Below are 25,426 nucleotides of genomic sequence, written 5' to 3' on the forward strand. Positions count from 1 at the left end.
GATCTGTGTGTCGCCTCCTTCATAAAGGCGGCTCAGTGTTGCTTCCCCTGTAAACAACAGGAACAAGCAGAAGACGGAGCCTTGATGGTCGGTAATCCCTCAACCAACCCATCCTTCGAGGCTCGCTGCAGAAGCTGATACCCATTTATAATCCTGTGTTTCACTTATATAGACCCTAGGTGACAGTGTCCTTAAGTTTAGCTCACTTTACTCTAAACTCATTAACTTACATAACCCTTGCAACATGTTTAGTTTTTAAGCACTGGTCTAACCTCATCTATTATATGCCAACTTAGTTACATGACATACGTCTTGCACTTTTCAGCCATGGTAATGCAGTGGGTCTTCGACCACTGCAGACACTGTGAGGTCCATCTCGTGCAGAACATTGTTAAGCAGGGGAGAGTCCCATGAATTAAAGCTTGAGATATGCTGCAAAGCAAAGCCACCAACAGTGCAGATTGTCTAGACTCTAGAGTGTATAATTGCACACTACTCCACGATTTTAGCCTATATCCTGTTATGTCACCCTACCATTGCCACCCATCTTACCCTGTTATGACATGCTAGTTCCCTGCCATTGCCACGTAGCTTTTATATTAGACTCTTATAACATGTGAGATTGCTACAATTGTCAAGTAGCCTTTCTGTCTTTGCCTCTTGTGACAAATACATTTTCTCTGTCATTGCCTTTGATGGCAATGCTATTCCTAGACCATCACCTTCTATGACATGTGCAATCCCTGCCATTTCCGCTCTACAAGGTTGTCAGGCCCACTTCATTGCATCATAATGACTCTTTCTGACCGAGAGCCATGAGCCTCCTAGTGCACTCAGGAAGCAAGACCAGAGGCAGAATCCCAATCTCAGCCAGCTGGTTATCAAACCTTTCTCAGGAGCCACACGTCCCATCCTGGAAAGGTGCACAAAAATAGAATCACGCGCACGCACACCCACGATGTGAGACATTCATTAAGGCAATTCAGACAGTAGGTCAAGGCAAGGTGCACAGAAATACATAGCAGTTTGTAAATGACTTGATATCTTACAAAGGCTCTATGCACACTGGTATGAACCTGCAGACCATCGCGCGGGTGCCAGACAGGGCAGAAAGGGCCATGGCGTAAGCCGATGGGGACACAGGACAGGGCAACAGTGTGGGTGGACAGGCAGGACAGAGCTGGTGGGGGCTGGTCGGGCAGCAGAAGGCCTGGTCGGGCAGCAGAAATGGCTGGTCAGGGCACATAGAAAGGGGTCATGGACCTGGTCAAGCAGGCAAACCAGAATAAAGGAGTTTAAATGGCCCCATGGCCCCTCCCCACTTCGTCATCATCACGTATTCAGCCTACACAGCAATCAAGCAGCCAAAGCAAGGGCCAAGCATGCATCCAAAAGCAAGAATCTGCAGGAGACAGCCAGCAATTGAGGAGCATCAGCAATCTCCATCTATTTGTTGATCACTTTGTATTTCCCAGACAATCATTGTATGATTGACCTTGAGTTCTCAGGATTTACACCAGGGTAAGCATAGATACTTGACACACACTGCATGACAGACTTGCCATCATTATACTTACTATGTAAAAAACCAATTTCAGTTGTGCCTGTCTTTAAAGTATATTAAAATAGTGGCCCATTAACTGCAATGTTATTGTTTGATAGAAAACTCTGGCAGACTAGCACTCAAGTGAGTAAAAAACAGCATGCACATGCACCTGTGCACATTCACTATCTACAAGCATGTACTATTCATATCTGAAAGCACAAGAAAATGCTTGAACTTGTATGACACCTCATTGTTTCATTAAACAACGTCAAGTCTAGATTTGTGATGTAGACTTTAGTATTGAAATATTTTCACGTCAACCGAGCTTAAAAGACAGCTAAGTAAATGCAGTACTTTCTGTATTCATGGAACTGACAGCCACATCAGAGCTTGATTACATAAACTCACATTGGACATTCTGGTGAAAAATATTACTCTGTAAACCATAAAAGAAAAAACAATTGGAGCATCACCTGTGGTAGTTGAGAAACAGCTTCATTGGCTTTTTGCTGGCTCTCTTTAACAGATATATAGGAGTACAAGCCCATGCCAACCACGGCGATGCCGATCCCAAATATATTCTGCCAGCTAAACGGGTTTTGCAGCAGAATGTAACCAAACGCCAGAACAAGGCAGGTTTTTAGATGTCCCAAAACCTGATAAGTAACCGGAGAAGTCTTCCCAATGACAAGAAATGTACTGAAGTTTACAGAGACCGATATCAAACAGGACAGGACAATGAAGCACTGTAAGCAACAGAACACTAGGGTCAGTAGCCTAGTTGGCATAGGCTGAGAAACTAAGTGTATAAAATTGAAATAGCAAAGTATTACCAGGACAGGAGTAGTGTAAGTAAAAGCAAAGACATTCTTCTTTGTCAGGAAGCCATCGAGAAAAGGGCCTGTGATAAACAAAGTTGTCGCTTGGTATGGGCATGATTGATACAGCAGTTGGGTGGAAGATACTTTGAACTTCTTCTGTATCGTGTTAGTCATCTAAAATTGCAATAGTTAAGGTACAGTTCAACTGGTCACGTACAACAACACAGCCAGCTCCACACAAAAAAAGAAAAAGAGGATAGAACAAAATCAATGGCACCTATGGCTTAAGCACAAAGGATACTATCTGAGCAACGCAGGTGGTTATGATTGCAAGAAGAGACAGTATTGATCCCAGGAAATTGAGCTGCAGATCTGTGACCGTAGCAATGCCTACCCCAAGGAGGAGTATGAAAAGTGATGACTGGATTTGTCCGCTACAACATGAAGAGTTCATCAGGAAAAATAGAAATAAGAAAAAAATTTATCAACGTCTACAAACTACCCAAAGATGTCACATATGATCCAAGAATAGACAGGATGTCAAGACAACATGAAAAAGAAAGGGACAAGCTTCCCACATTGGCATGAACATCAGACAGTCAAACTTTCGGATGCATCAGGTACCCTAAAATATTGAAAATAGGGCAAAAAACTGCACAAACTCAAACAAGTGTTATCCAGCCATTTTGATGCAATGTGATTTCTCACACAATGCACTAATCCAGAGAGGCAAAAAAAACTTGTTTTGACACTGATGTGTGTGATTTGTAAGACATATGTATGATAGAGCTGATAAATCATTCTACCACAAATATCCAGAAAAAAGCATGCATTCATCTGTGAGTTTCAAAATATTGACACACATTTAATAAGATGCATTTGTAGAGCAAGGGGGAGGGAAATGGGAGGAGGGGGTTTAAAAGAGGAAGGGGTGGAATAGCCAATAAGCAAAATAGGGAAGCTATCTACTAAGATTAAATAAACTATAAGAAAACTAATTCGCTCATTCTACCATTTGAAAAAGGCCCTATGCAAAAAATTAGCATGTTTTTTAAAATTGTGGAGAATAACTAACCTGAACACTTTCCTTAGAAAGAGTGTCTCAAGTAGAACAGTGCAAGGAATGATTGCCAACTTTGTCATCTGCATGTAGAATTAACACAACATATCCATTTACAATAGTTGTCCATTTCCTAGAGAACAAGCAAGCTCTGTAGAGTTCAGCTTTTTTATCAACCCTCTAACACTAAGGCATGTGAGAAAGCACTCAAAAGAAGGCTCTGTCTGGAACAAAAAACTGTCTACTTATGATGAACGTACAGTGTTCTGGTGTACAGAAACCTACAGAATGTAAAAGGCACTAACTTTGCCGAGGATTATTTATCCCGGCTATATTACACACCTGATAGAAACCTACAGAATTGAAACCCAAGCAAAGGTTCAACAGTCCAATTGAGATTCCATTCAAGACTCCAAACCCCATCACTGTTCGTGGGTCAAATGGTTTGTGCTCAAACAACTTTAACATTTGAGCAACATGTAAAGAGCAAAATGTCACCAGCAGGTGCCAGCTAGTGAGTGTCGTCGCTGCACACAATCAAAATCATCAAGTATTAGCATTTTTTAAGTCCACAAAAAAGATAATAAAATGCTTTGCACAAAACAGATGGAATTTAGATTAAGTGTTTGATCTGATGCTAAAAAACGAGCATCCCAAACAATCTTTCCATCATGCCTTAGAAAAAAAAATATAACGTGTCATTCCATAACACCCATTCCCGAAAACTGAAACAAAAGTCTCAATAGCCATGTATCTAGACAATGAAACAGGTGCACATACAACCAATATCTTTAATGACCACTAACAACCATGCAATGAAAAATATTAAAGAGATTCTCTTGGAAACACTAGCTGGTTTGAAAACATTGAAATGTGCATTCACCCTTGTACGCACCATAAGGTAATCTAAATCTAAAAGTCAGCACACATGAGTCATGACTATTCTACTCACCGCAAGAGACCTACACCTAAACTCAGAGAAAAACCGCCTCATGCATTAAGTATGCATGACCCTCCTACACATGCAAGTCAAAAGTCCAAGGAAAACTACATAAGGAGACCAAGCAGTTGACACAAGGAGAAGCTTTTCCATAAACTGAACTCCTACAAGAGTAACTGTATCTACCAGCAACAGACCAGTCAAGTACCATCACTTAGCTCATCACGAAATCTACCACATACGCCAACAACAACTAAATTGGTTAATTCTTATTATTATTTATATGTTTTAATAAAGTAGGGCTGGCAGCCAACCAACCCTAAAAGCCACCCAACCAGTCCATAGGACACTATAAATAGGGGGCTAGGAATGAGAGTCACTGTGAAGTCCAGGCATGCACTAGGTAGTGAGCTCAAAGACAGAGTAGCCCGTGGTTCCCCGACATACCATGAGCTTACTTCAGCAAGTGCCATCATCATCATCAGCAACAGGGAAGCCCCCCTCTCATCAGGGTTTGTGTTTACCATGCTACAGTTCATTGTTCATGTAATATGCGGAAGCTTCGGAGAAGGATCGGTACTTCAAAACTCAGAAATCAGCACTCTTTTCGCGACGGAATTAACGCACAAACTGAAAGGAGATGTGCAGAAAATAGAGAGAGAAGGGGGAGATGGAGAGGACACAGTATTGGGTCCCAATTACCCTCTGTAGGGCCCCCACCACGGATGGTGTATTTGCTTTATTAGAATGATGTAAATCTGAAAACAAATACTGAAACTTGACCTTTTCTTGGCTGGAAAATCCTGCCCTTGACCTTCAGTCCTTCACCCCTTTGCGTTAGCAACTTCTTGGCTGTCCTGGCCCTTGTTTGCTTGGAGCACTTGGTGAATTATGAGATGACTTCAATGATTCTAGGCTGGAGTATTTATACTCCATTTTGCATCCAGTCGGCCAGCTTCATAAAGCTCCACGACTGGGTCTTATTCAATAAAATGCTTTCACACTATAATAAATGCTGGCCATTCTGCGCATGCTTTCTCGGACAGCTCCTGGCTGCTGGGCATTCTGCGCAGAGGTGTGGGACTGCCCCCTACACCTGGCCGACCTGCTGGGTAGGGGTATTAGCCCTGTCGGCTGCCTGTCCAGCAGCATGAAAGCTGGCCGACAGCCCTTCCAGCCCACGCCATGGCTGGTGGGCACAGCTTGGGCCCTCCTGGCCCCTTGGGGGTGGTTCTACACCTCCCCCATGCCCACACTAAGGGTGCAACTCTTCGCACTGGGGTAGCCCTATGGCTGGCCCCATCTCTACATGCAAACCTACATGCCTACAGAGGTCTGGCATCCAGTTGCAAACCAGATACACAAAACATCTGACATCATTCCAGAGGGAGACTCACAGCGCGGACTGGCACTGCTTCATGTGCAGGACAGTGCACACCTGACCTTGGACTCATGTGGAGGACAATGCACACCTGACCTCGGACGACTGAGATGGATCCCTGGCTGACTCGTCCCGGACTGGGCTCACATGGGACCAGTTCACCATCCCAGGTCCTGCACCTTCTGTACAGAAATGTCTACGTGGCATCCAAGTGCGGGATGCACGTGACATCCCCTTCTGCTTAACTTAACGGAAGCTGCATAGCCTCCAAATAATCCGTCAATAATGCCGGATAGTCTTCGAAAAATTCTTTGTCGAGCCATACCGCTTCATGAGTTCCTCGGTCCTGAAACTTCGTGAGAAACTGTCGTAGTCTTCGGCCTGAGCCATGCTTGAAACGGTGCAGAAGGATCTGTTCTGGAACCATTACTTCTGCTTCATCAATAATGTCTGGTTGCGCTTCGTCTTTGACCTCTGAAGGGGGTGGACCTGCATATGGCTTTAACCAACTGACATGAAATACATCGTGCATAGTCCAACTCGGAGGTAGCTTTAACTGCATAGACACCTCATTAATCTTTTTCCGGATGGGAAATGGTCCGAAGCTCCTGAAAGACAACTTTGGGCATCGCTTGCCCACCTGCTTCAATCTTTGCTTCATAATCCGAAGATACACCCAATCCCCTTCCGAAAACTTCATGTCCCTTCGGTCTTTATTGGCCTGTCAATGTAGGCCTCTTGCGCTTTAGCCAATCTGTCTTTAACGGACTCTAGGATCTCCTGGTAAGACTCCGTCACTCTGTTCGCCTCCGGTACTGAAGACGAAGTCCTGGTTAACAACGACTGGAAAGGCCTTCCAAACGCTGCCTCATATGGAGTCCTGCCAATAGCTGAAGAAAAAGAGTCATTCAAAACAGCTTGAACTAAAGGCAAAAACGATTCCCACTTACCTTGCTGATCGTGGACATACCACTTCAGCACATCAAAGGCCAACTGGTTGTATATCTCTGTCTGGCCATCAGTCTGTGGGTGGAATGCACTAGAAAAATTCAACTTAGTACCAAAATTATCAAACAATGCCCTCCAAAAATGACTAGTAAACTTGGCATCTCGGTCTGACACTATGGTCCTAGGAATCCCGCCAATCGGGTACCAATGCCGAATGAATAGCTGGGCAACATCCTCGGCGGTCACATTGGCCCTGCAAGGAATAAGCATAACAAATTTGCTGAACCTATCAACAATAGTTAAACACTGTGTATTACGCTTACTCGGACTGGGAGGCAGATTTGTGAGAAAGTCCATCGAAATGTCCTGGAAAGGACCCTCAGGAATCGGCAAAGGCTGTAACAACCCTATCTTCTTTCCACGAGGAGCTTTCACCTTTTGACAAATGTCACAGCGTTGTACATATGTAAACACATCACGCCTCATCTTTGGCCAATAGTATTGCCGTTCTAATTTCTCCAGAGTCGAATTCATGCCCCTATGACCACCTGTAATGGCGTCATGGGCATCATGGAGAAGAGCTGCCCGGAATGATTTCATGACACATAGTCGGCCTTTGTAGAAAAGCCAACCATCGCGTATCAGAAAATGGCATGGTCCTGTGGCATCCAATGCCTGTTCCCACTGTGTACCGAATTCCTCGGAATCCGCGTACGTGTGCTTCATGTCTTCTAGTCCTGTACCAACAAGGTCAAGTCTAGTGGTCTGAATCGCAGATACTTGTCCCTTCCTGCTCAAAGCATCGGCCACTGGATTGGCCTTTCCTGGAAGGTACTCAATCATACCACCGAACTGCTGGAATATCCGACTCCAGCGGTGTTGTCGATCACTCCACTGTGCACTTGGCATCGTCTGAATCCAGCGCAATGCCTGATGGTCAGTGCGAACCTCGAAGTCACGGCCATACAGGAAATGTTTCCAATGTTTCAAGGCCTGTATAACTGCTAGGAATTCACGATCATAGACTGAGTAGTTCTTCTCGGCGGGCAGTAACTTACGAGACATGTAAGCTACTGGATGACCATTCTGTTGCAATACACCTCCAATTGCGATGTTACTCGCATCGGTGACCACTTGGAATGGTTCGTCCCACGAGGCAAGGGCTAAACAACGCGCTTCTGATAGAGCCACCTTGAGGTTCTGGAATGCCTCCAACGCTCGTGGAGTCATTCGAATCTTTTGCCTTCTTGTTTTCACTCCCTTTAGCAGATCGGTGAGGTCTGCCGAGAGATCAGAAAACTTGTCAATGTGGGTGGAATATGCCTGGCATATACCCACAAATGATCTAATGTCATAAGCGGTCTGAGGTACTTCCCAGTTAACAATCTCGGCCACTTTAGCCGGATCAAGTCGAATGCCTTCAGCACTAATTATATATCCCAAGTAATGTACCTGGAACAGATAAAATTCTGACTTCTTTTCATTGACATAGAGCTCGTTGCTTTCCAGCAACTTAAGGACTTTCTCCACATCAATGTCATGCTGCTCAACTGTAGCTGAAAATATGAGTATATCGTCCAGAAATATGAACACACTCTCCAATCAACTCCCGGAAAATACGCATCATCATGCGGTTAAATGTAGCTGGGGCGTTTGTCAATCCAAATGGCATAACCACAAATTCATAGTGGGCCCGTTCTGTACGGAAAGCTGTCTTGGGGATGTCCCCCTCAACAATCCGTACCTGGTGGTACCCACTCTTTAAATCCAGTTTTGAGAACACCTTAGCTCCATTCAGCCTCTCGAGAATATAGTCAATTCGAGGCATCGGGAATCTGCCCTTGATAGTCAGCTTGTTGAGTGCACGATAATCGACACACAACCGAGAAGACCCATCTTTCTTCTTGACAAACAAGATCGGTGCTGCAAATGGCGACACGCTGGGGCGGATGAAGCCAGCTTGCAACAATTCTTGGAGTTGGCGGTCCAACTCCGATTCCATTGCCTTAGAAAGGCGATACGGAAACTTGCTCGGGGGTTCCGAGCTTGGGAGGAGGTCAATCTTGTGATCCTCCGGTCTGGACGGGGGGAGCTGGAGAGGGAGACTGTCCCGAAGAAAAATCTTCTGGAACTTTTCATGGAGAACCGAGTACTTCTCGGAAGCACTGGCCACCGTCTGGGCTGTCTGGATGTAAATCATCGCACACTGTGCGCCTTTCCTGACTGCTCGCTTAGCCTGCAAGTGGCTTATGAGCGGGAAGTTTGGAATACCTGGTTCACACTTAATGGTCACCGGGGTGTTTGACACATTCCGATCGATCTGGAACGTGTGCTTGTCCCACTTGACATCAGGAAGAAACTTGTGAAACCACTGGATACCCAAAATTATGTCTGCTCCGACAAGAGGGGCAACCATAAAGTCACGCACAAACTCTATGCCCTGAATCACTAACTTAGCACCTAGAGCTTCATACTTGACGCTCGTTGTCATACCTGTGCTAAAACCCTCAACTTGTTTGTCCACCGGAGTCAGCTCGAAACGGGCACGCCTAGCGGCCTGTTCCGTGATCACATCCTCCGTGCTGCCGCTGTCAAACAAGACAACGACTCTCTGGCCACCTATGTAGCCAAAGGACTTGAGCAATTCGTTGCGCTCATACTCCTGGTCATGGGCACCCTTCTACTAATCTTCGAGCTCCCGGCTAATAATTGCTCCAACTGAAGCACCGGGGGTTGAAGAACTAGGGGTAGCCGCTGGGGTCTGTGTGGGAGCTGTGTTCACCACGGAAGCTGTGGAGGCTGCGGCGGCCTTTGGAGGCTTCTTCGGACAATCCCGAGAAGTATGTCCTTTTGTGTGACAAAAGAAACATCTACCCTCCGTCCTGTACTGAGAAAGCTCCTCAGCACTCAACTTGCCACCTGTCTTGCCTGCCTCCGCTTTTTGGTCTGGAGTAAGCTTAGACGCATTGTTCGAGTTCTTGGAGCCAGAGGCTCCCGGGCTCTGTCCTGGGGAAGACCCCGTCTGGTTCTGGCTTTTGCCCCCCGAGGCGTTAGCCTTGGGGGAAGCCGGCTGGGAAGTCTTGGGCTTGCCACCATTGTGTTTCATTTCTGCACTCTGCGCAAGCGAGAGTGCGTCCTCAAAGGTGGCTGGCCTAAACATACGCACCTCCCATTGGATTTGCGTGTCCAGGCCATACAAAAACTGCCCTTTCTTGTCCGTATCAGATAAGCCTAATTGCAGACACAAGGTCGAAATTTTATTGGCAAACTGAAGGACTGGTTGCGCGTTCTGACGTGCTCCCCTGAACTCGTCTTCGAGTCGCTCAAGGTAGTGGGGCGGTAGAAACTGCTGCTTAAGGTCGCGGACGAACTCGTCCCACACATAAGCTGCCATACCTGCTCTGGTGTGGGCATGAGCCCACTGAGTCCACCAAGGAATGGCCTCACCTTCCAAGTACCAACTAGCTAAGATCACTTTGTCAATATCTGTTTTCCTAACTGCGGCACAGTAAGCTTCAAATTGATGTAACCATGAATAAAGAGTAGTGGGATCGAGTTTACCATTATACTTACTGAAATTCATTTTCTCGGGAAAATGATTCGAGGGCGCCGCCGGTGTCAATCTGGCGTCCAAAGCTCTGAGGTAACACTCGTGTTCCACTCGTCGCATGGCGTCGTCTTCTCGTTGTCAAATCTCCAATGCACGCATCTGCATCTCAAACAAGGAGCTTGGCTGCGGCTGTGACCCCGCGAGAGGGTCCCTGTGAGACGAGGATCTGGTATCTGGGATACGGAAGGAGAGGGAGGAGGAGATGGAAAACGCGACGCTGGAGAGCGAGAACGCTCCTCCAGAGCCAAAATCCGCGCCTTCTGCTCATCCAACTGTTGGGGTAAAGGCGTTATGCCCACCCTTATAGTGTGTACAAGCCCATAAGTTATAGTACATAGTACACTTAGTACTTTTAATGTACTAAGTGCACTATGTGTACTAGTGCAATATACATGTGTGATAGGGGAGTCACACACTCATGCCTCATGAGTTGACTTATCCCCACAACTCTCTCTCTCTCTCTTGTTCTCTCTGTGTATGTCTCCCACATTAAACTAACCCTAATTCCTGTTTCTCCCACACAACTGGTATCAGAGCCTCGGTTTTAGGGTTTTGTTCTCAAGTGCTGCATCGCTGGAATTCAACTGGAATTCATTTGCTGCGTGTGTTGAACTATTCGCAGGCAGGTGGGCTGAAAGAGAAGGAGTCGAGGGCAGCCTTTTCTCCTTCAGCATAGAGGCGAAGTGACGTGCTGCAACAGACCTTTGTAGTGGCTGCAAAGCGCATTAGCACTGGACAAGTAAGCGAAGGAGCCAGCGCTAGGCGAAGGCACACACGGCGAAGTGAGCGTTTGCGAACTCACGCGGGCTACAGCCGGGTTGTGTAGCACTAGGCGAAGCTAGGCAAACGGGCGTTGGAACACACACAGGCGTGTCAGCGCTGCTGTCTCGTAGACTTTGCCACACAACTGGTAGCGAACACGCGTATGAGCGAAGAAGCGCTGGCTACTAGGCGCTAGGCGTGGGTAAGCGTGTAAGCTGGCCTAGTATTCAATGGCCTGGTGCTCGCCAACTACCACGTGGTCTCTGAGAATACCCCTCCGCCAACAATCCGCTGCTCCGACTCTCTCTGTACGACTGTTCAACAGTCCGCCTCTCCAACAGCCACGCTGGTCTGCCCAACCTCCTACTCTGCACAACTAGCCACGGGCGCCTCCTCCGTTTCAATACGACTGTAGAAGCCTGACGAGCAGCAGCATCAACAGCAAAATCGACGCCCTCCTTTCCTACAACAAAAATCAGAAATTACAAGGTATTTGCCTCAATTTTTTTTTGGGATTTGCAATTGAGCAAGTACAATCAACAATTGAGCAGGTACAGGTGCCCAATTGCTCAATTTTTGAGCAAAATTGGCAAAATTGGGTGACATTGGTCACAATCAGGATAAATTTGCAGGAAATTGGTCAAATCAGGATCAATTTGCAGGAAATTGGATGTCAAAATTTGGGGCTTTTAATGTAATTGTGCAATTAAGCACTCATACATGCTGTATGATGTGAAAAATCGCACATTTGGGCAAAATTGCAGCAAATTGCAGTGCAAATCAAGGGGCTTTTGTGCCGATTGGATTGATTTGCATGCAGGCAATCGCATTTGATGCTGTGGATAATGTGCTGATGCCTTACAAGCACTCAATGTGCCTGTGAATCAAGGGGCTTTCATGTATTTGATGTATATGTGGCCAGGGGGAAGCATCGTGAACACTCAGGATGCCTTCATGTGCGTCAATGTACCATGTATGATCAGAAATTGATCTTAAATCAAGGGGCTTTTCAAGTTTGTATGCTTGTTGAGCTTGGCAAAGCAACAGGCAAGACATTTATGCCTTCAATCCTGAAAAATCAGCTTGCAGTCAAGGGGCTTTTGCCCAATTTCTGTTCGGGACTGTTGTATACAGTGTACAGGACTGTAAAAGTCTGATTTACACTCATTTGGACAGCCAGGAGAGCATTTATTGCTATTGTACCTGCTGGTACAGATTTGGCACAGCTTTGTGCATGTTTTGGCATGGCTGTACACTGTTTTGAGTGACCAAAAGGTTCAATTTCAGCTGCTGTACTTGCTGGTACAGGTTTGGTACATCATTGGTGAGCACTTGGTACTGCTGTACAGTACTTTGGAAGGGCAATAGAGCACATTTAAGGTGCTGTCCAAAATCTGCAGCAACCAGATTTTGGTGATTTCATCACATAAAGTGGGAGAAAAGTTGCATTCTTGCTTCCGCAGTGGGAGATAAAGCTTGGGAGAAAAACTGTGAGCACTTTGTGTGCTTTTGGTGCAGTGATTGCACATTTTGCAGGGAGTCAGGCATTGACAGGTTGCATTTTGCTATGGCAACCACAGGTGAGAGCTCTTCATTGCTTCACATCAAGAAGCTTGAAGGCTCGCATAATTATGATATTTGGCAAACCCAGTGCTACAATGTGTTGCTCCAGAAAAAGCAGCACAAGCCTATCAAAGAAAGGGGTGTAATGCCCGCTTCTCTTACTGCTGAAGAGTGGGAAGATATGGATGAGCTGGCAAGATCTACTATCATGTTGTCTGTGTCAGACTCATTACTTTTCAGCATTCGTGAAGAGAAGACAGCTTGGGGAATGTGGCAGAGATTGCAGGACTTGTATGCCCAACAAAGTGCCTCAAGCAAAGTGTATTGGTTAAAGAAACTCATAGGTCTTCAGATGAAGGAAGGGGCGTCTATGACAGCCCATCTAAATGAGTTTAATGGTATTGTCAGCCAGGTCATTAATCAAAAGTTGGCAATGGACGATGAGTTCAAAGCCACTTTTTTGTTATGCACTTTGCCAGAGAGTTGGGACACATTCAGGACAGCCACCAGCAATTCGAATGCTATGCTGTCATATGCAGATGTTGAGGGTGCTCTTCTTCAAGAAGAGATGAACAGGAAAAACAACTCTGTTGGAAAGTCCAATGCAATGAATGCACGTGGGAGATCCCAGCAAAGGGGTAAAAGCCAAGAACGGGGAAGGAGCAAGTCCCGCTCCAAAAAGGACTTGGAATGCCATTATTGTGGCAAGAAGGGACACTTCAAAAAGCAATGCTACAAATGGAAGAATGATCAAAAGGAAAAGGGCAAAGGCAAAGACAAAGACAAAGATGAAGCCAAAGAAGCAAAGCCAAAGGGCAAAAGTGGAGTCAAGATTGAAGAAGTCAATGTGTCACATGCAGGTGACAGTGAGGATGAAGTCCTATTCACGTTTTCACTTGATGCCCATTCACTTCTTACAGGTGGTCATGGTATGCACTCATGGATCATTGATTCAGGTGCCTCCTTTCATGTCACAGGTTGCAGAGACTTGTTTGTCAGGTATACTGCTGGCAATGAAGGAGTGGTTTATTTGGGTGATAACCATGCATGCAAGATTCTTGGCAGAGGTGATGTGAGGCTTGTATTTTCAGATGGCTCACAGCTTATGCTCCATGATGTCAGGCATGTGCCTGAGATCAAGAAGAATCTGCTTTCTACTGGACAGCTTGATGATGCTGATTATGTTACCACATTTAGTAGTGGAAAGTGGAAAATTAGCAAGGGCTCACTGGTTGTTGCCAGAGGCTCTAAGGTGGACACTCTTTATTTCATGCATGCAGGTGTTTGTCACCATGCTAATGTAAATGCAACCGAGCTGCCGGAAATTTCTATGTGGCATAGCCGGTTGGGACACATGAGTGTCAAGGGAATGGAGCAATTGTCTCGTTTGGGTTACTTGCCTTCTCTAAAGTTTTCAAGTTTTCAGTTTTGTGAGCATTGTATATATGGTAGGCAACTACAGTGCCCCCACAAGAAAGCTCTTGGACAGAAAGATGCTCAGTTAGAGCTTGTGCATACAGATGTATGTGAGATGCCTCAGCTTTCTTTGGGAGGGGCAAAATATTTTGTCTTTTATTGATGATGCCACACGCAAGGTGTGGGTTTATCCTCTTCGTTTGAAGAGCGATACATTCTCAGTGTTTGAGAAGTTTGTTGCTCTTATTGAGAATCAAACTGGCAAAACACTGAAGGCTTTGCGTTCCGACAATGGTGGAGAGTATATGTCCAAACAGTTTCAGGACTTTTGTGATGCTAAAGGCATCAAGAGGGAGCTCTCTACTCCTTATGATCCTCCACAAAACGGGACAGCAGAGAGGATTAACAGGACCATTCAGGAGAAGGTCCGTTCTATGTTGTCACATGCTGCATTACCTCATGGTTTTTGGGCTGAAGCTGTTATGACAGCCGTTCACCTTATAAATAGGTCACCTAACACGAGGCTTGGTGGGAAAGTGCCAGAAGAAGTATGGACAGGGAAGCCTCCGTCATACAAGCACTTGAGAGTGTTTGGTTGCATTGCGTATGTGCACATACGCAGGGAAATGCGCACCAAACTTGATCCTAAGTCTCACAAATGCATATTCCTAGGATATGGTGACAGAGGTGAAATGGGGTATAGACTTTGGGATCCCATGAATAGAAAGATCATACGCAGCAATGATGTCATTTTTGATGAAACATGCATGTATAAGGAGCCTGCAAGGCAACAGGAGCCTGGCAGAGTCATCTTTGATGATGATGGACATCATGGACAACAATCAAGGGCTGTAAATCAGCCATTACAGCAGGAAAACCAGCCCTTAAATGGTGCTGAAAATGGTCCAAATGGACAGCCAGAGATGGCAGAAGATATCCCTATGGATATACCACAGTTAGAGGAGATACCGGGCATGATTTTTCAGCCTTATGGCATGGAACAGGAGCCACCAATGGGTGATATGCAGGCTGGACAGCAACCTGCAAATGATGGTCATTGGGTACGGAGGTCCACTAGACCCTCCAGAGCCCCTGACAGGTTTGTTCCATGGGTTGACTACTTGATGCTCACTGACTGTGGGGAGCCCTCATGTTACAAAGAGGCTTTACAGAGGGCAGACAAGGCTCTTTGGGAGCGTGCCATGAAGTCAGAGATGGATTCTCTGCATAAAAATGGAACTTGGAAGTTGGTGCCTTTGCCTGCAGGCAAGAAGGTTTTGCCATGCAAGTGGGTGTACAGGCTCAAAGTTGCATCTGATGCAAAGCCAAGATACAAAGCCAGGTTAGTGGCTAAGGGCTTCAAGCAGGAATATGGTGTGGACTTTGATGAGATCTTCTCTCCAGTGGTCAAAATGACCACACTTAGAGCTGTGTTGGCTTTGGTTGCGCATGATGATCTGGACTTGATTCAGATGGATGTGAAGACTGCTTTTCTTCACGGTGATCTCCATGAGGAGATATATATGCAGCAGCCAGAGGGTTATGCAGTGAGTGGAAAGGAGAAGCTTGTATGCAAGCTGAAAAAGAGTCTTTACGGGCTCAAACAGGCACCAAGGGAATGGTATCACAAATTTGATACATTCATGAAATCTCAGAAATTCATGAGAAGTGACATAGATCACTGCTTATACACCAAGAAAGCTTTGGATGGCAGTCTATTGATCCTCATCTTGTATGTTGATGATATGTTGATTGCCGGGAAATCTCGTAAGGAGATGGATGCCTTGAAGCAGAGGCTGCATCAAACCTTTGATATGAAGGATTTGGGTGATGCAAATCACATCTTGGGTATGCGGATACTTCGGGACAGAAATCAGCATGTGTTGTATTTGTCTCAGAAGGAATACATTGGCAAAGTCTTGCAGAGGTTCAATATGGACGGGGGGAAGAAGACTAGTACTCCTTTGCCTCCATATGTGAAACTCAGTGCTATGGACAGCCCACAGTCAGATAGAGACAGGGCTGATATGGCCAAGATTCCGTATGCTTCAGCTTGTGGCAGTCTCATGTATGCCATGGTTGCTACTAGGCCGGACATTGCATTTGCAGTGGGAGTGGTTTCTAGATACATGGCCAACCCTGGCAAGAAGCATTGGGAAGCAGTGAAAGGTGTCATGAGATACCTGAAGGGCACACAGGATATGTGCATTTGTTTGGGCAAACAGGATGCATTAGTGCATGGTTACACGGATTCGGATTATGCCGGTCATCCAGATAACCGGAAGTCTACTACCGGTTATGTGTTTACATTCACAGGAGGTGCTGTGTCATGGATATCCAGGATGCAGAAGTGCACTGCCTTATCTACTACAGAGGCCGAGTATATTGCAGCCACAGAGGCTTGCAAGGAGGCATTATGGCCATCTCGGTTAGTGGTTGATTTGGGCTATACAGGGGATATTCCATTGTTGCATTGTGACAGTCAGAGTGCCATCCAGTTGGCAAAGAACCCTGTCTTTCATGCAAAGACGAAGCATGTGGATGTGAAGTATCACTTCATCAGAGAGGTGATAGAGAACAAGCAAATTCAGCTTGTTAAGATTCATACGGATGACAACCCGGCTGATCTGTTGACGAAGAGTTTGCCTCCGGAGCGGTTTGCTCATTGCAGACACTTGATGGGCATTGGATGAGGCCAGTTTCAGCCTTGATATGGCCTTGTATATTATCATGTACATGCTGATTTTTCTTTTCCTTCATTTAAGGGCACTTTGCCTTTAAGTGGGAGGTTGTTGGGGTAAAGGCGTTATGCCCACCCTTATAGTGTGTACAAGCCCATAAGTTATAGTACATAGTACACTTAGTACTTTTAATGTACTAAGTGCACTATGTGTACTAGTGCAATATACATGTGTGATAGGGGAGTCACACACTCATGCCTCATGAGTTGACTTATCCCCACAACTCTCTCTCTCTCTCTCTTGTTCTCTCTGTGTATGTCTCCCACATTAAACTAACCCTAATTCCTGTTTCTCCCACACACCAACTTGGTTGTCTGGTCTGCGATTGCTCGCATCATCTGTTGGAACATGTCTATGACACTCAAGCCGGGTGCCCTAGCTGGGCTGCCTGGTGCACTCTGGTCCCATGGTTCTGGTTCTCTCTCGTCGCCGAAACTCGCCATAGCGGGAAAATGCAATTCCTTTCCGGAACGCAATCTGACCATCCACTATCTGTGTGGGAGACTTCCGGAGGCTTCCGGAGGCTAAAAACCAACCGTCCTTCGAGGGACAGGAGTCACTCCGAAAGGGGTAGTCCACCGGCGTCTAAAAACCAACCACACGAGCGAAAAAATTTTATGGTTTTCTTTGCTGAATCTTTGTCCTTGAAGTGAGCTCTGATACCACTGTAATATGCGGAAGCTTCGGAGAAGGATCGGTACTTCAAAACTCAGAAATCAGCACTCTTTTCGCGACGGAATTAACGCACAAACTGAAAGTAGATGTGCAGAAAATAGAGAGAGAAGGGGGAGATGGAGAGGACACAGTATTGGGTCCCAATTACCCTCTGTAGGGCCCCCACCACGGATGGTGTATTTGCTTTATTAGAATGATGTAAATCTGAAAACAAATACAGAAACTTGACCTTTTCTTGGCTGGAAAATCCTGCCCTTGACCTTCAGTCCTTCACCCCTTTGCGTTAGCAACTTCTTGGCTGTCCTGGCCCTTGTTTGCTTGGAGCACTTGGTGAATTATGAGATGACTTCAATGATTCTAGGCTGGAGTATTTATACTCCCTTTTGCATCCAGTCGGCCAGCTTCATAAAGCTCCACGACTGGGTCTTATTCAATAAAATGCTTTCACACTATAATAAATGCTGGCCATTCTGCGCATGCTTTCTCGGACAGCTCCTGGCTGCTGGGCATTCTGCGCAGAGGTGTGGGACTGCCCCCTACACCTGGCCGACCTGCTAGGTAGGGGTATTAGCCCTGTCGGCTGCGTGTCCAGCAGCATGAAAGCTGGCCGACAGCCCTTCCAGCCCATGCCATGGCTGGTGGACAGAGCTTGGGCCCTCCTGGCCCCTTGGGGGTGGTTCTACACCTCCCCCATGCCCACACTAAGGGTGCAACTCTTCGCACTGGGGTAGCCCTATGGCTGGCCCCATCTCTACATGCAAACCTACATGCCTACAGAGGTCTGGCATTCAGTTGCAAACCAGATACACAAAACATCTGACATCTTTCCAGAGGGAGACTCACAACGCGGACTGGCACTGCTTCATGTGCAGGACAGTGCACACCTGACCTTGGACTCATGTGCAGGACAATGCACACCTGACCTCGGACAACTGAGATGGATCCCTGGCTGACTTGTCCCGGACTGGGCTCACATGGGACCAGTTCACCATCCCAGGTCCTGCACCTTCTGTACAGAAATGTCTACGTGGCATCCAAGTGCGGGATGCACGTGACAGTTCATATTCATGCATATAATGGAATATATGCAGTAGATTAGGGCATATTTGTCTCTCGTCTACTATTTTTGACAATCATCTCCCCACCCCCCCCCACCCCGCGCGGCGGAGAAAAGATCCTTCATTAGTTAAAAATCAAACAGCCAAAGGCTACATGTACATGCTCAAAACCGTCAAAAGAGGTCAAAAGAATAGCTAAGAACGATGTTCCCTCCATGGCTGGCTGCTCTCAGAGGGTACCTCAAGGTAAGCGCAAAGCTAAGGAGTTCAAAGAAGGAAGGATGGTGCGGTTTACACCATATGATGGAGCTTATGGTTACAAAGACAAAGCTTTTGATTCAGAAAACTATTCGGAGTCATCCAAGATTCGCATGGCTAGTTTACATCTTATGGAGACAGCCAATGCATGGTGGGGGGCACTCACGATTGAGGGAACGTCTGCCAAGAAATGGAAAGATCTCAAGAAGCAATTTTATGATCAGTTTTTACCTAAGATGTTTGAAGATCATGTGCACCTTGCATGGGAAAGATTGCAGATGGAAACAGTGAGACAGTTGATCACTACTACATCACTTTTTTTTCCCAAACTTTTTTTCCCCTTTTTGTATTTTGATGCTTCGGAGAAGGTTTTTTTATCCAAGGACCTCATTGACAACAATCGGGTAGATTCAGGGACAGTTTCATGAGCCTACAAATAGCAAGGGTCACTTCAATCATTAGTCATTTGATCCCAAGCTTTGTGGGACATATCATAGGCATAGATGTTACCTTTTGGAGGCCATGATTGGCTAGGATCTATGTACATCTTGATACATATATATAGAAAACATTGTTTCAGCAACATCTCTCTCGCTTCTCTTTGTTCATCTTTGTGTTTTTGCATACTTCTTAAGGCAAGCAGTTCTTCCACATGTTACATGTTTCATCCATGGGAGACCTTCTTTCATCTAGCCCCACTAATTCCACATGCATGCACACGACATTTTTGAGCTAGAGGCCTGGGGTGTGTAGGTGTTGTACAACCAGGAAACACGACAAAAACCCTGATTTCAGATTCAGGACTGGATAACCAACCCTGATGATGTACAACCACCTGCAAGCAGGTTCCTCATGCTGTACTTGACCTCTCCATAAGTTTCATCACCGGGAGATGAGCCAAACACCACGAAATTAGTGTTGATCAGTTGTAAATTAGGGTTTACAGGTGCTGGACAGCAAGTACAGGTGAAAGGCAGCCATCTCAAGCTTCTTCTTGGTGGGATGCATCTATGTACCAAGTTTCATCACAGGAAAATGCCTAGATTGTCTGCATATCAGGGTTTTAGGTCTCAAAAATGGGGTTTGCAGGTTTTGACAGCATTTTCGCTTATTTGAAGCAGCCTTAGAATGCCCGAGACAAGGAAAACAAGGTGTTTTAGCTGTTACTAGGCTGAACCAGCATTAGGGTTTGCATTGGAAACCCTTGATTAGTGTTTTGGAGCCATTTTAGGGTTCCCTTGGAGGCCCTGTCAAGGGGCTTTTGGCTGAAAGACCTTTGGATAGCCCCCAGATACCCTTTGCGGTGATGTGCACGGAGTTCTCCCTAAGTGTTATCACCTAGGCGGTGGAATGGCTCTTGTTCATTTGATGTCATTTGAACAAGAGGTTGTGACTCCTCTCGTTGTGCAGCATTGGAGAGGTTCTCCCCATTTGATGTCATATGGGCTGCGATGTCGCCAGGATGGAGGGCTGTGACCGGCTACCTTGCATAGCTGCTTGGACGGTCAATGCAATTCTTGTTTTACTTTGTATTCATTTTGCAATTGGAGATTTAGTGCTTGGCACCCCATACTTGTTCATCATTCCATGACCCATTCCAGCATTTTGAACAAGTGCTAGAGGAATGTGTGTCATGAAATCATCTTTTCGATCACTAATGTTCAAGTGTATTCAAGTGACAATTTTGAGTAAACCCAATTTCACCCAATCCAACCAATCAATGCACACGGGTGCAAGAAAAGAAAAAAAATTGCAAGTTCACTAGGCTAGCCCCAAGCTTTCCTTGACTGCCAGTGCCCATTTTTCACCTCTTCACCCAAATTTTTCCCACCTCAACTATTTCGCTCCGCCACTTTCCCCATTTTTGCCTCTTCGCCAAGGCTTTCTCACTTCAAACATTTCACGCCCTCTGCACTTCCTTTTGTATCTCTCTTGCCACTTCCTCTCTGCATGCCCTCTTCCCGCCTTCGTCATCCTTCTTTCTCCTGCCACTTCCTATACCAGTCCTAGCCCATGCACTCTCTGCACCACCCCCTCGCCTCATCGTCGGCTTTGTTGAGCCCACATAATGTCTCTTCCGTCCTCCACCACTTCTTCATTCATTGACAGATTCACCGAGACCGGGTTCCCCACATTGCAAACCAAAATGCAGCATCTCCTTATGGAGGAAGGAGTTTGGGAGACAATTTCTAACGATGATAAGGAGCCTTAAGCCAATGAACCAAAGAAGCTGAAGCTACGGCAACAACGTAACCAGAGAGTTGCCATGATTGGCCTCAGCCTGGCAGATTCCTTGGTGCATCACATCGACTTCAAACCCACTGCAAAACAAATCTAGGAGAACTGGAGAGCATTTTTGGTAATAGAATCACTCACTCGAAAGTTTTTCTCAAGCTCAAGTTTTACGACCTTAAAATGAATGAAAGTGAAGAGTTCCGAGATCATCTCGCCAAGTTTAGGTCGATAGTCCAACAGCTTGCTATTCTGAAATGTGAGCCCGATAATGAAGATAAGATACTTGTGCTAATAAAGAGCATGTATGGCATCACTTGGTTTCAACAAACTCAAAGTCCTTCGCCTGGTGGCCACAACCCATGATAACCTAGTGGTGCTCATTGAGAAAGACAGAAGAAACAAAGAAGAAGAGCAAACAAACAACATCTATAACTTAGATAAAGCCTTCATCAACACCAACAATTGGAAGACATCCAAGAAGATTAGTGCAAATATTGGAAGATAATTGGTCACAAAGAAGCTAACTGCTTCAAAAAGAAGGAGAAGGAACAAGAGCAGCATCATGCAAATCTTATTATTGAAGATGTTCTAGAAACATTTGAGGATGAAAACAAGGATACTGAAGATAAAGAATTTCATGCTATCACTGCTCAAGTTCAAAACCTCTCTCTCCGTGAGGCGGGAGACTATGAGTGGGCTTTCTAACACCCTTATCTTTTTATGTTGAGTCAATAAGGGTCCTTTGCCCGGGATGTCCCCCAAAATGAAATGTTTTTATGTGTTCTATGTGTGTAAAAAGGACCTACATGATATAAAAGGCTTCTTTCCCATGTTATTCCCTGTTTGCAACCAAGGGGTGGTCAAAGGACTATCCAACTTCATACATATTCCTGATTGGAAGACTATTGTAAAGGCACGGGAGGTGCACATGCACAGGTAGGTTGTTCCTTTGCAGGATGTGATGGAAGGGGGAGGCAATTTCTTCCTTTAGTGTCGGGTCACACCTCCTTCACTCCAAAGGGGGGTTTTGTTGGGAACCGAAGCTCCATATGTGTGAAACAACCCTGATATGTTTGTAAGTGTGTATGTGTGTGAACAACCTCTTAGGCTGAGATATTATGTGTGTGTGACAAAAGCAGTGATGCCATTGGCTATGCCATGTGTCACTTGCTAGTGAGTTTGATAGAGTCAAAAGATAAGGCTCTAAGCCTACAAAAAGCATTGTACTCAACTGAAGTAATCAACTAATCATCATCTTTGAGTCGTGCAAACCATCTCTCTCTCGCCTTTCACTCTCTCTCTCTCCCTCTCTGCAAGCCATGGATTTGCACCCAGCACACCTCCCCAATAGAAAGAAGTGTTACTGCTGGTCGGCTTGCTGATAGGACTGTCCACAACTTGGTGTGATGGACGACCTAGTGTCCATGAGCCACCAGCGCTTGTCCCAAGGCAACCCAACAGCCTGCGCACCCCCTCCAAGGCTGGCCATCCTGAACCATAAGTGAGGTCACAGGTGAGTCCCAATTTCCTCAGCAACCAACAAGGTAAGTGGGGAATTCATTTGCCCTAAGCTATGCTTAATGATTCTTTTTCAAATTCCATCGGTGAGTCCATATGGGGCAACATCTAGACGTCCATTTCAATCGCTTATAACGAGGACAATCTCACATGTACCGGGGGCAAACCTACCAAGAGGTCTTGGAAGCTATTAACAACTACATGGCCAAAGCGCAAGAAAGGTATCCTCGATAGGCCAACAAGCACTACCGAGATGTCAAGATCTCGAAAGATGATGGGATATATCTCTCAATTAGAAAGCAAGTGGGCAACGAAGCAAGTGGGCAAGCATTGCCCCAAATTGCCTTTTTGGCAGCTTCGGACCCTTATCCTGCTGTAAAAAAGATAAATGAAGTCTCAATGAAGCACCAACTTCCGCTGAGTTGGACCATGCACAATGTAATCCATGTCAATTGGTTGAAGCCATATGTGGGTCCTACTACTTCCAAGATCCACAACAAACCAAAGCCAAAAGTGATCGACGAAGCTTAAGTGTTGATATTAGAGCAAACTGTCCTCCCTCGCCTCGAACATCATACCACCCATCGCCAACATTAGGGCCTTACGTCATTTCGAGATCGAGGGACGCATGAAGCAGTTTGACTTGATGATGATTTCTTTCAAGAGTGTCCAACATTGTTGACAGACTCTCTGGAGGCAACGTCGTTATCGTCAACATATTACGCAAGACAGGACATCACATGAATCCTACACTTGAATGCCACATAGACATACTGTAAAGACAAGTGCAAAGACCCAAGGTCGGATACTCTGCATTTTGTAAGCCCCTGTCCAGGGCGAGTTGCACATGTACTATCGGGGTGAGTCGTGTTGTGCAAGCCTTGTACAAGTCCTGTCGTGCTAGTCCTGCACAATATTTGTAGCCCACTTGCACGATGTGATGTGTACACGGTGTCCTATCCCCTATTAGACAATTTGTCAGCACCAGACAGCCTAGTCAAGGCAAGTCAATGTGGTCAGGGTTAGGCTGGTTGTGAACCAGCAATATATTATGTGATGCAGTAGACCTAGCCATGAAGATGCATAGGAAAAGTGGGCAGCGACTGGCTTCCTAGATTGATTAATCGGCAGTGGCACATTGCCATTCACATATCTGGTCTGCTAGTAGTTACTTCTACTTCTAGAAGAAGTTGATTCTGAGCCCCAAAAAAATAATCGCATGCAAGAGGTAATAATAGTGGGCATACTACAAGCTGCAACAGGCATGACACAACCATACTGCAAGACCTGCTAAGAGACATATGCTCAAGCTTTGCACGGTGACCCTGACAGAGGTTGAGTAAAACCATGAGTAAGACCCCTTGAAACCAGTATCACAACATAGGTAAAGTGCCCCGTGTTAATATAGAAAACTCTCCCACAAGAAGGCACACCGCACACTACTCCATCCAAAATGCCATGCAGAAAGTTAGAGGCAATATCAAGTCTCAACTGCATATCACTCGGAAGACACATGCGTAATCAGCATACGCTTGGAAAAAACTGCACAGGCTTCATGCATGACACTACTCATGCATTACCAGCAGTAACCATATAAAAGATCATGACAGCTATAAAGAAGCCTCCTTTGGTAGAGGGGATTTTAAATGTAGTGTTTGCAAGGGTGCTGGAAAGAATGAGTGATAGTTTGCATGAATTGCTCGCAGAAACCATGCGACAAATCATGGGTTCCTTTCACGGCAAAAACATTTAACTTAGCATGCATCAGACAGGGGGACCATCAACGACAGAGCCATGGAAAAAATGAGATATCTCTGTACGGGTATAGTAAACAGATCTACTCCTGGTGATGCTTCTCTTCAACTCAGATAAATGTTCTGTGGATAACAATTTAGGAGTTAATCCATATTTACCATGGCAAAGCAGCTTTCCCTTAGCAAGTTCAATTGCAGCATTAATCGACAAAAATTAGATATGTGTTGGTTTGTGGATCTGAGGGTCATGTAAAAATTTGATGTCTTTTTTTTCTGTTACACAGTATTTAGGGTTAATTAAGCATACCAAAGTTGAAGCCAAAGGTAGTGAGGAGAGCTTTGTTGCAGATGACAATAGCGACGGATGATATCACAGAGAGGCTGAGGGCTCCGACTGTTCCAAGCTGCCTTCCGGTGGTTTCTGTCATGGCTTCTCGCCCTCTCTCTGAGAAATTCGACAAGCGTACACTACAAAGGCGATGGCATGCAACCAGATCTGCAAGAAAAACAGCGAGAAAATGCAGGCAACAATAAGGAGAGAGAAACGCAGAGAAGCAGAGCTTATTTGCCTTCAGCTTGAGGTTCTGGCTAAGGGGAAGTGGGGAAGGCTATGGCGTCCCTGCAGACGCAGTGAACAAGAAGAGAGTGCTGCAGAAATCACATGCTGAAACATAGATGACAGGCTAGCTCCCCACGTCGTTTTGCCCTTTTTTTTTTTTTTTAAGGAAACAAAGTTCCTCCACGTTTGCAAAAACGTGATCCAATTTTCCAAAGGTCCTTGAACACACAATATGATTTTCAAATGGCCTTTTTGTGTGTCTCATTACTCCTTCTTTGTGTGTCTCATTACTCCTTTGTGTTGTGTATGTATAATGTCTTGTGATGGTCTATACAATGGGGACAATGGGGGCATAACGTACTATGAAGGCCTATACATTGCTTGCCTTTCCAAGCTACCACATCAAGGCTGGCCAAAAGAATAAATCATCAATCGCGAATAAGTCGTGTTCATTCCACCAAAACTTGTATTGGGCCCACTTAGGTCCTCAAGTTTGAACTACTCCTCCAGTGAACTCTATGGTCACATATCTAGTCTAGAGGTTGTGATGTATTGTCATATGTGTAATGTTTGGAGAAACC

General features: G+C 45.6%; 1 protein-coding gene across 1 annotated transcript in view; it reads right to left on the minus strand.

Annotated features, from left to right (window-relative positions):
- The window catches only part of LOC147629227 (UDP-xylose transporter 3-like), a 39,036-nt gene extending 13,898 nt beyond the window's left edge, over positions 1–25,138 (minus strand). Inside the window, exons 1-6 of the mRNA XM_086812486.1 lie at positions 24,594–25,138; positions 3,770–3,954; positions 3,443–3,510; positions 2,669–2,801; positions 2,380–2,541; positions 2,020–2,292 (exon numbers count right to left, since the gene is read on the minus strand). Coding sequence (XP_086668612.1) covers positions 2,020–2,292; positions 2,380–2,541; positions 2,669–2,801; positions 3,443–3,510; positions 3,770–3,954; positions 24,594–24,714 — 942 coding nt within the window. The 5' untranslated portion in view covers positions 24,715–25,138. The remainder of the gene's footprint in view (positions 1–2,019; positions 2,293–2,379; positions 2,542–2,668; positions 2,802–3,442; positions 3,511–3,769; positions 3,955–24,593) is intronic.
- Positions 25,139–25,426: the final 288 nt, after the last annotated feature.

The sequence above is a fragment of the Cibotium barometz genome, chromosome 18 (genome assembly GCF_041138505.1).
Source record: "Cibotium barometz isolate CiBa-2024 chromosome 18, ASM4113850v1, whole genome shotgun sequence".
NCBI lineage: Eukaryota > Viridiplantae > Streptophyta > Polypodiopsida > Cyatheales > Cibotiaceae > Cibotium > Cibotium barometz.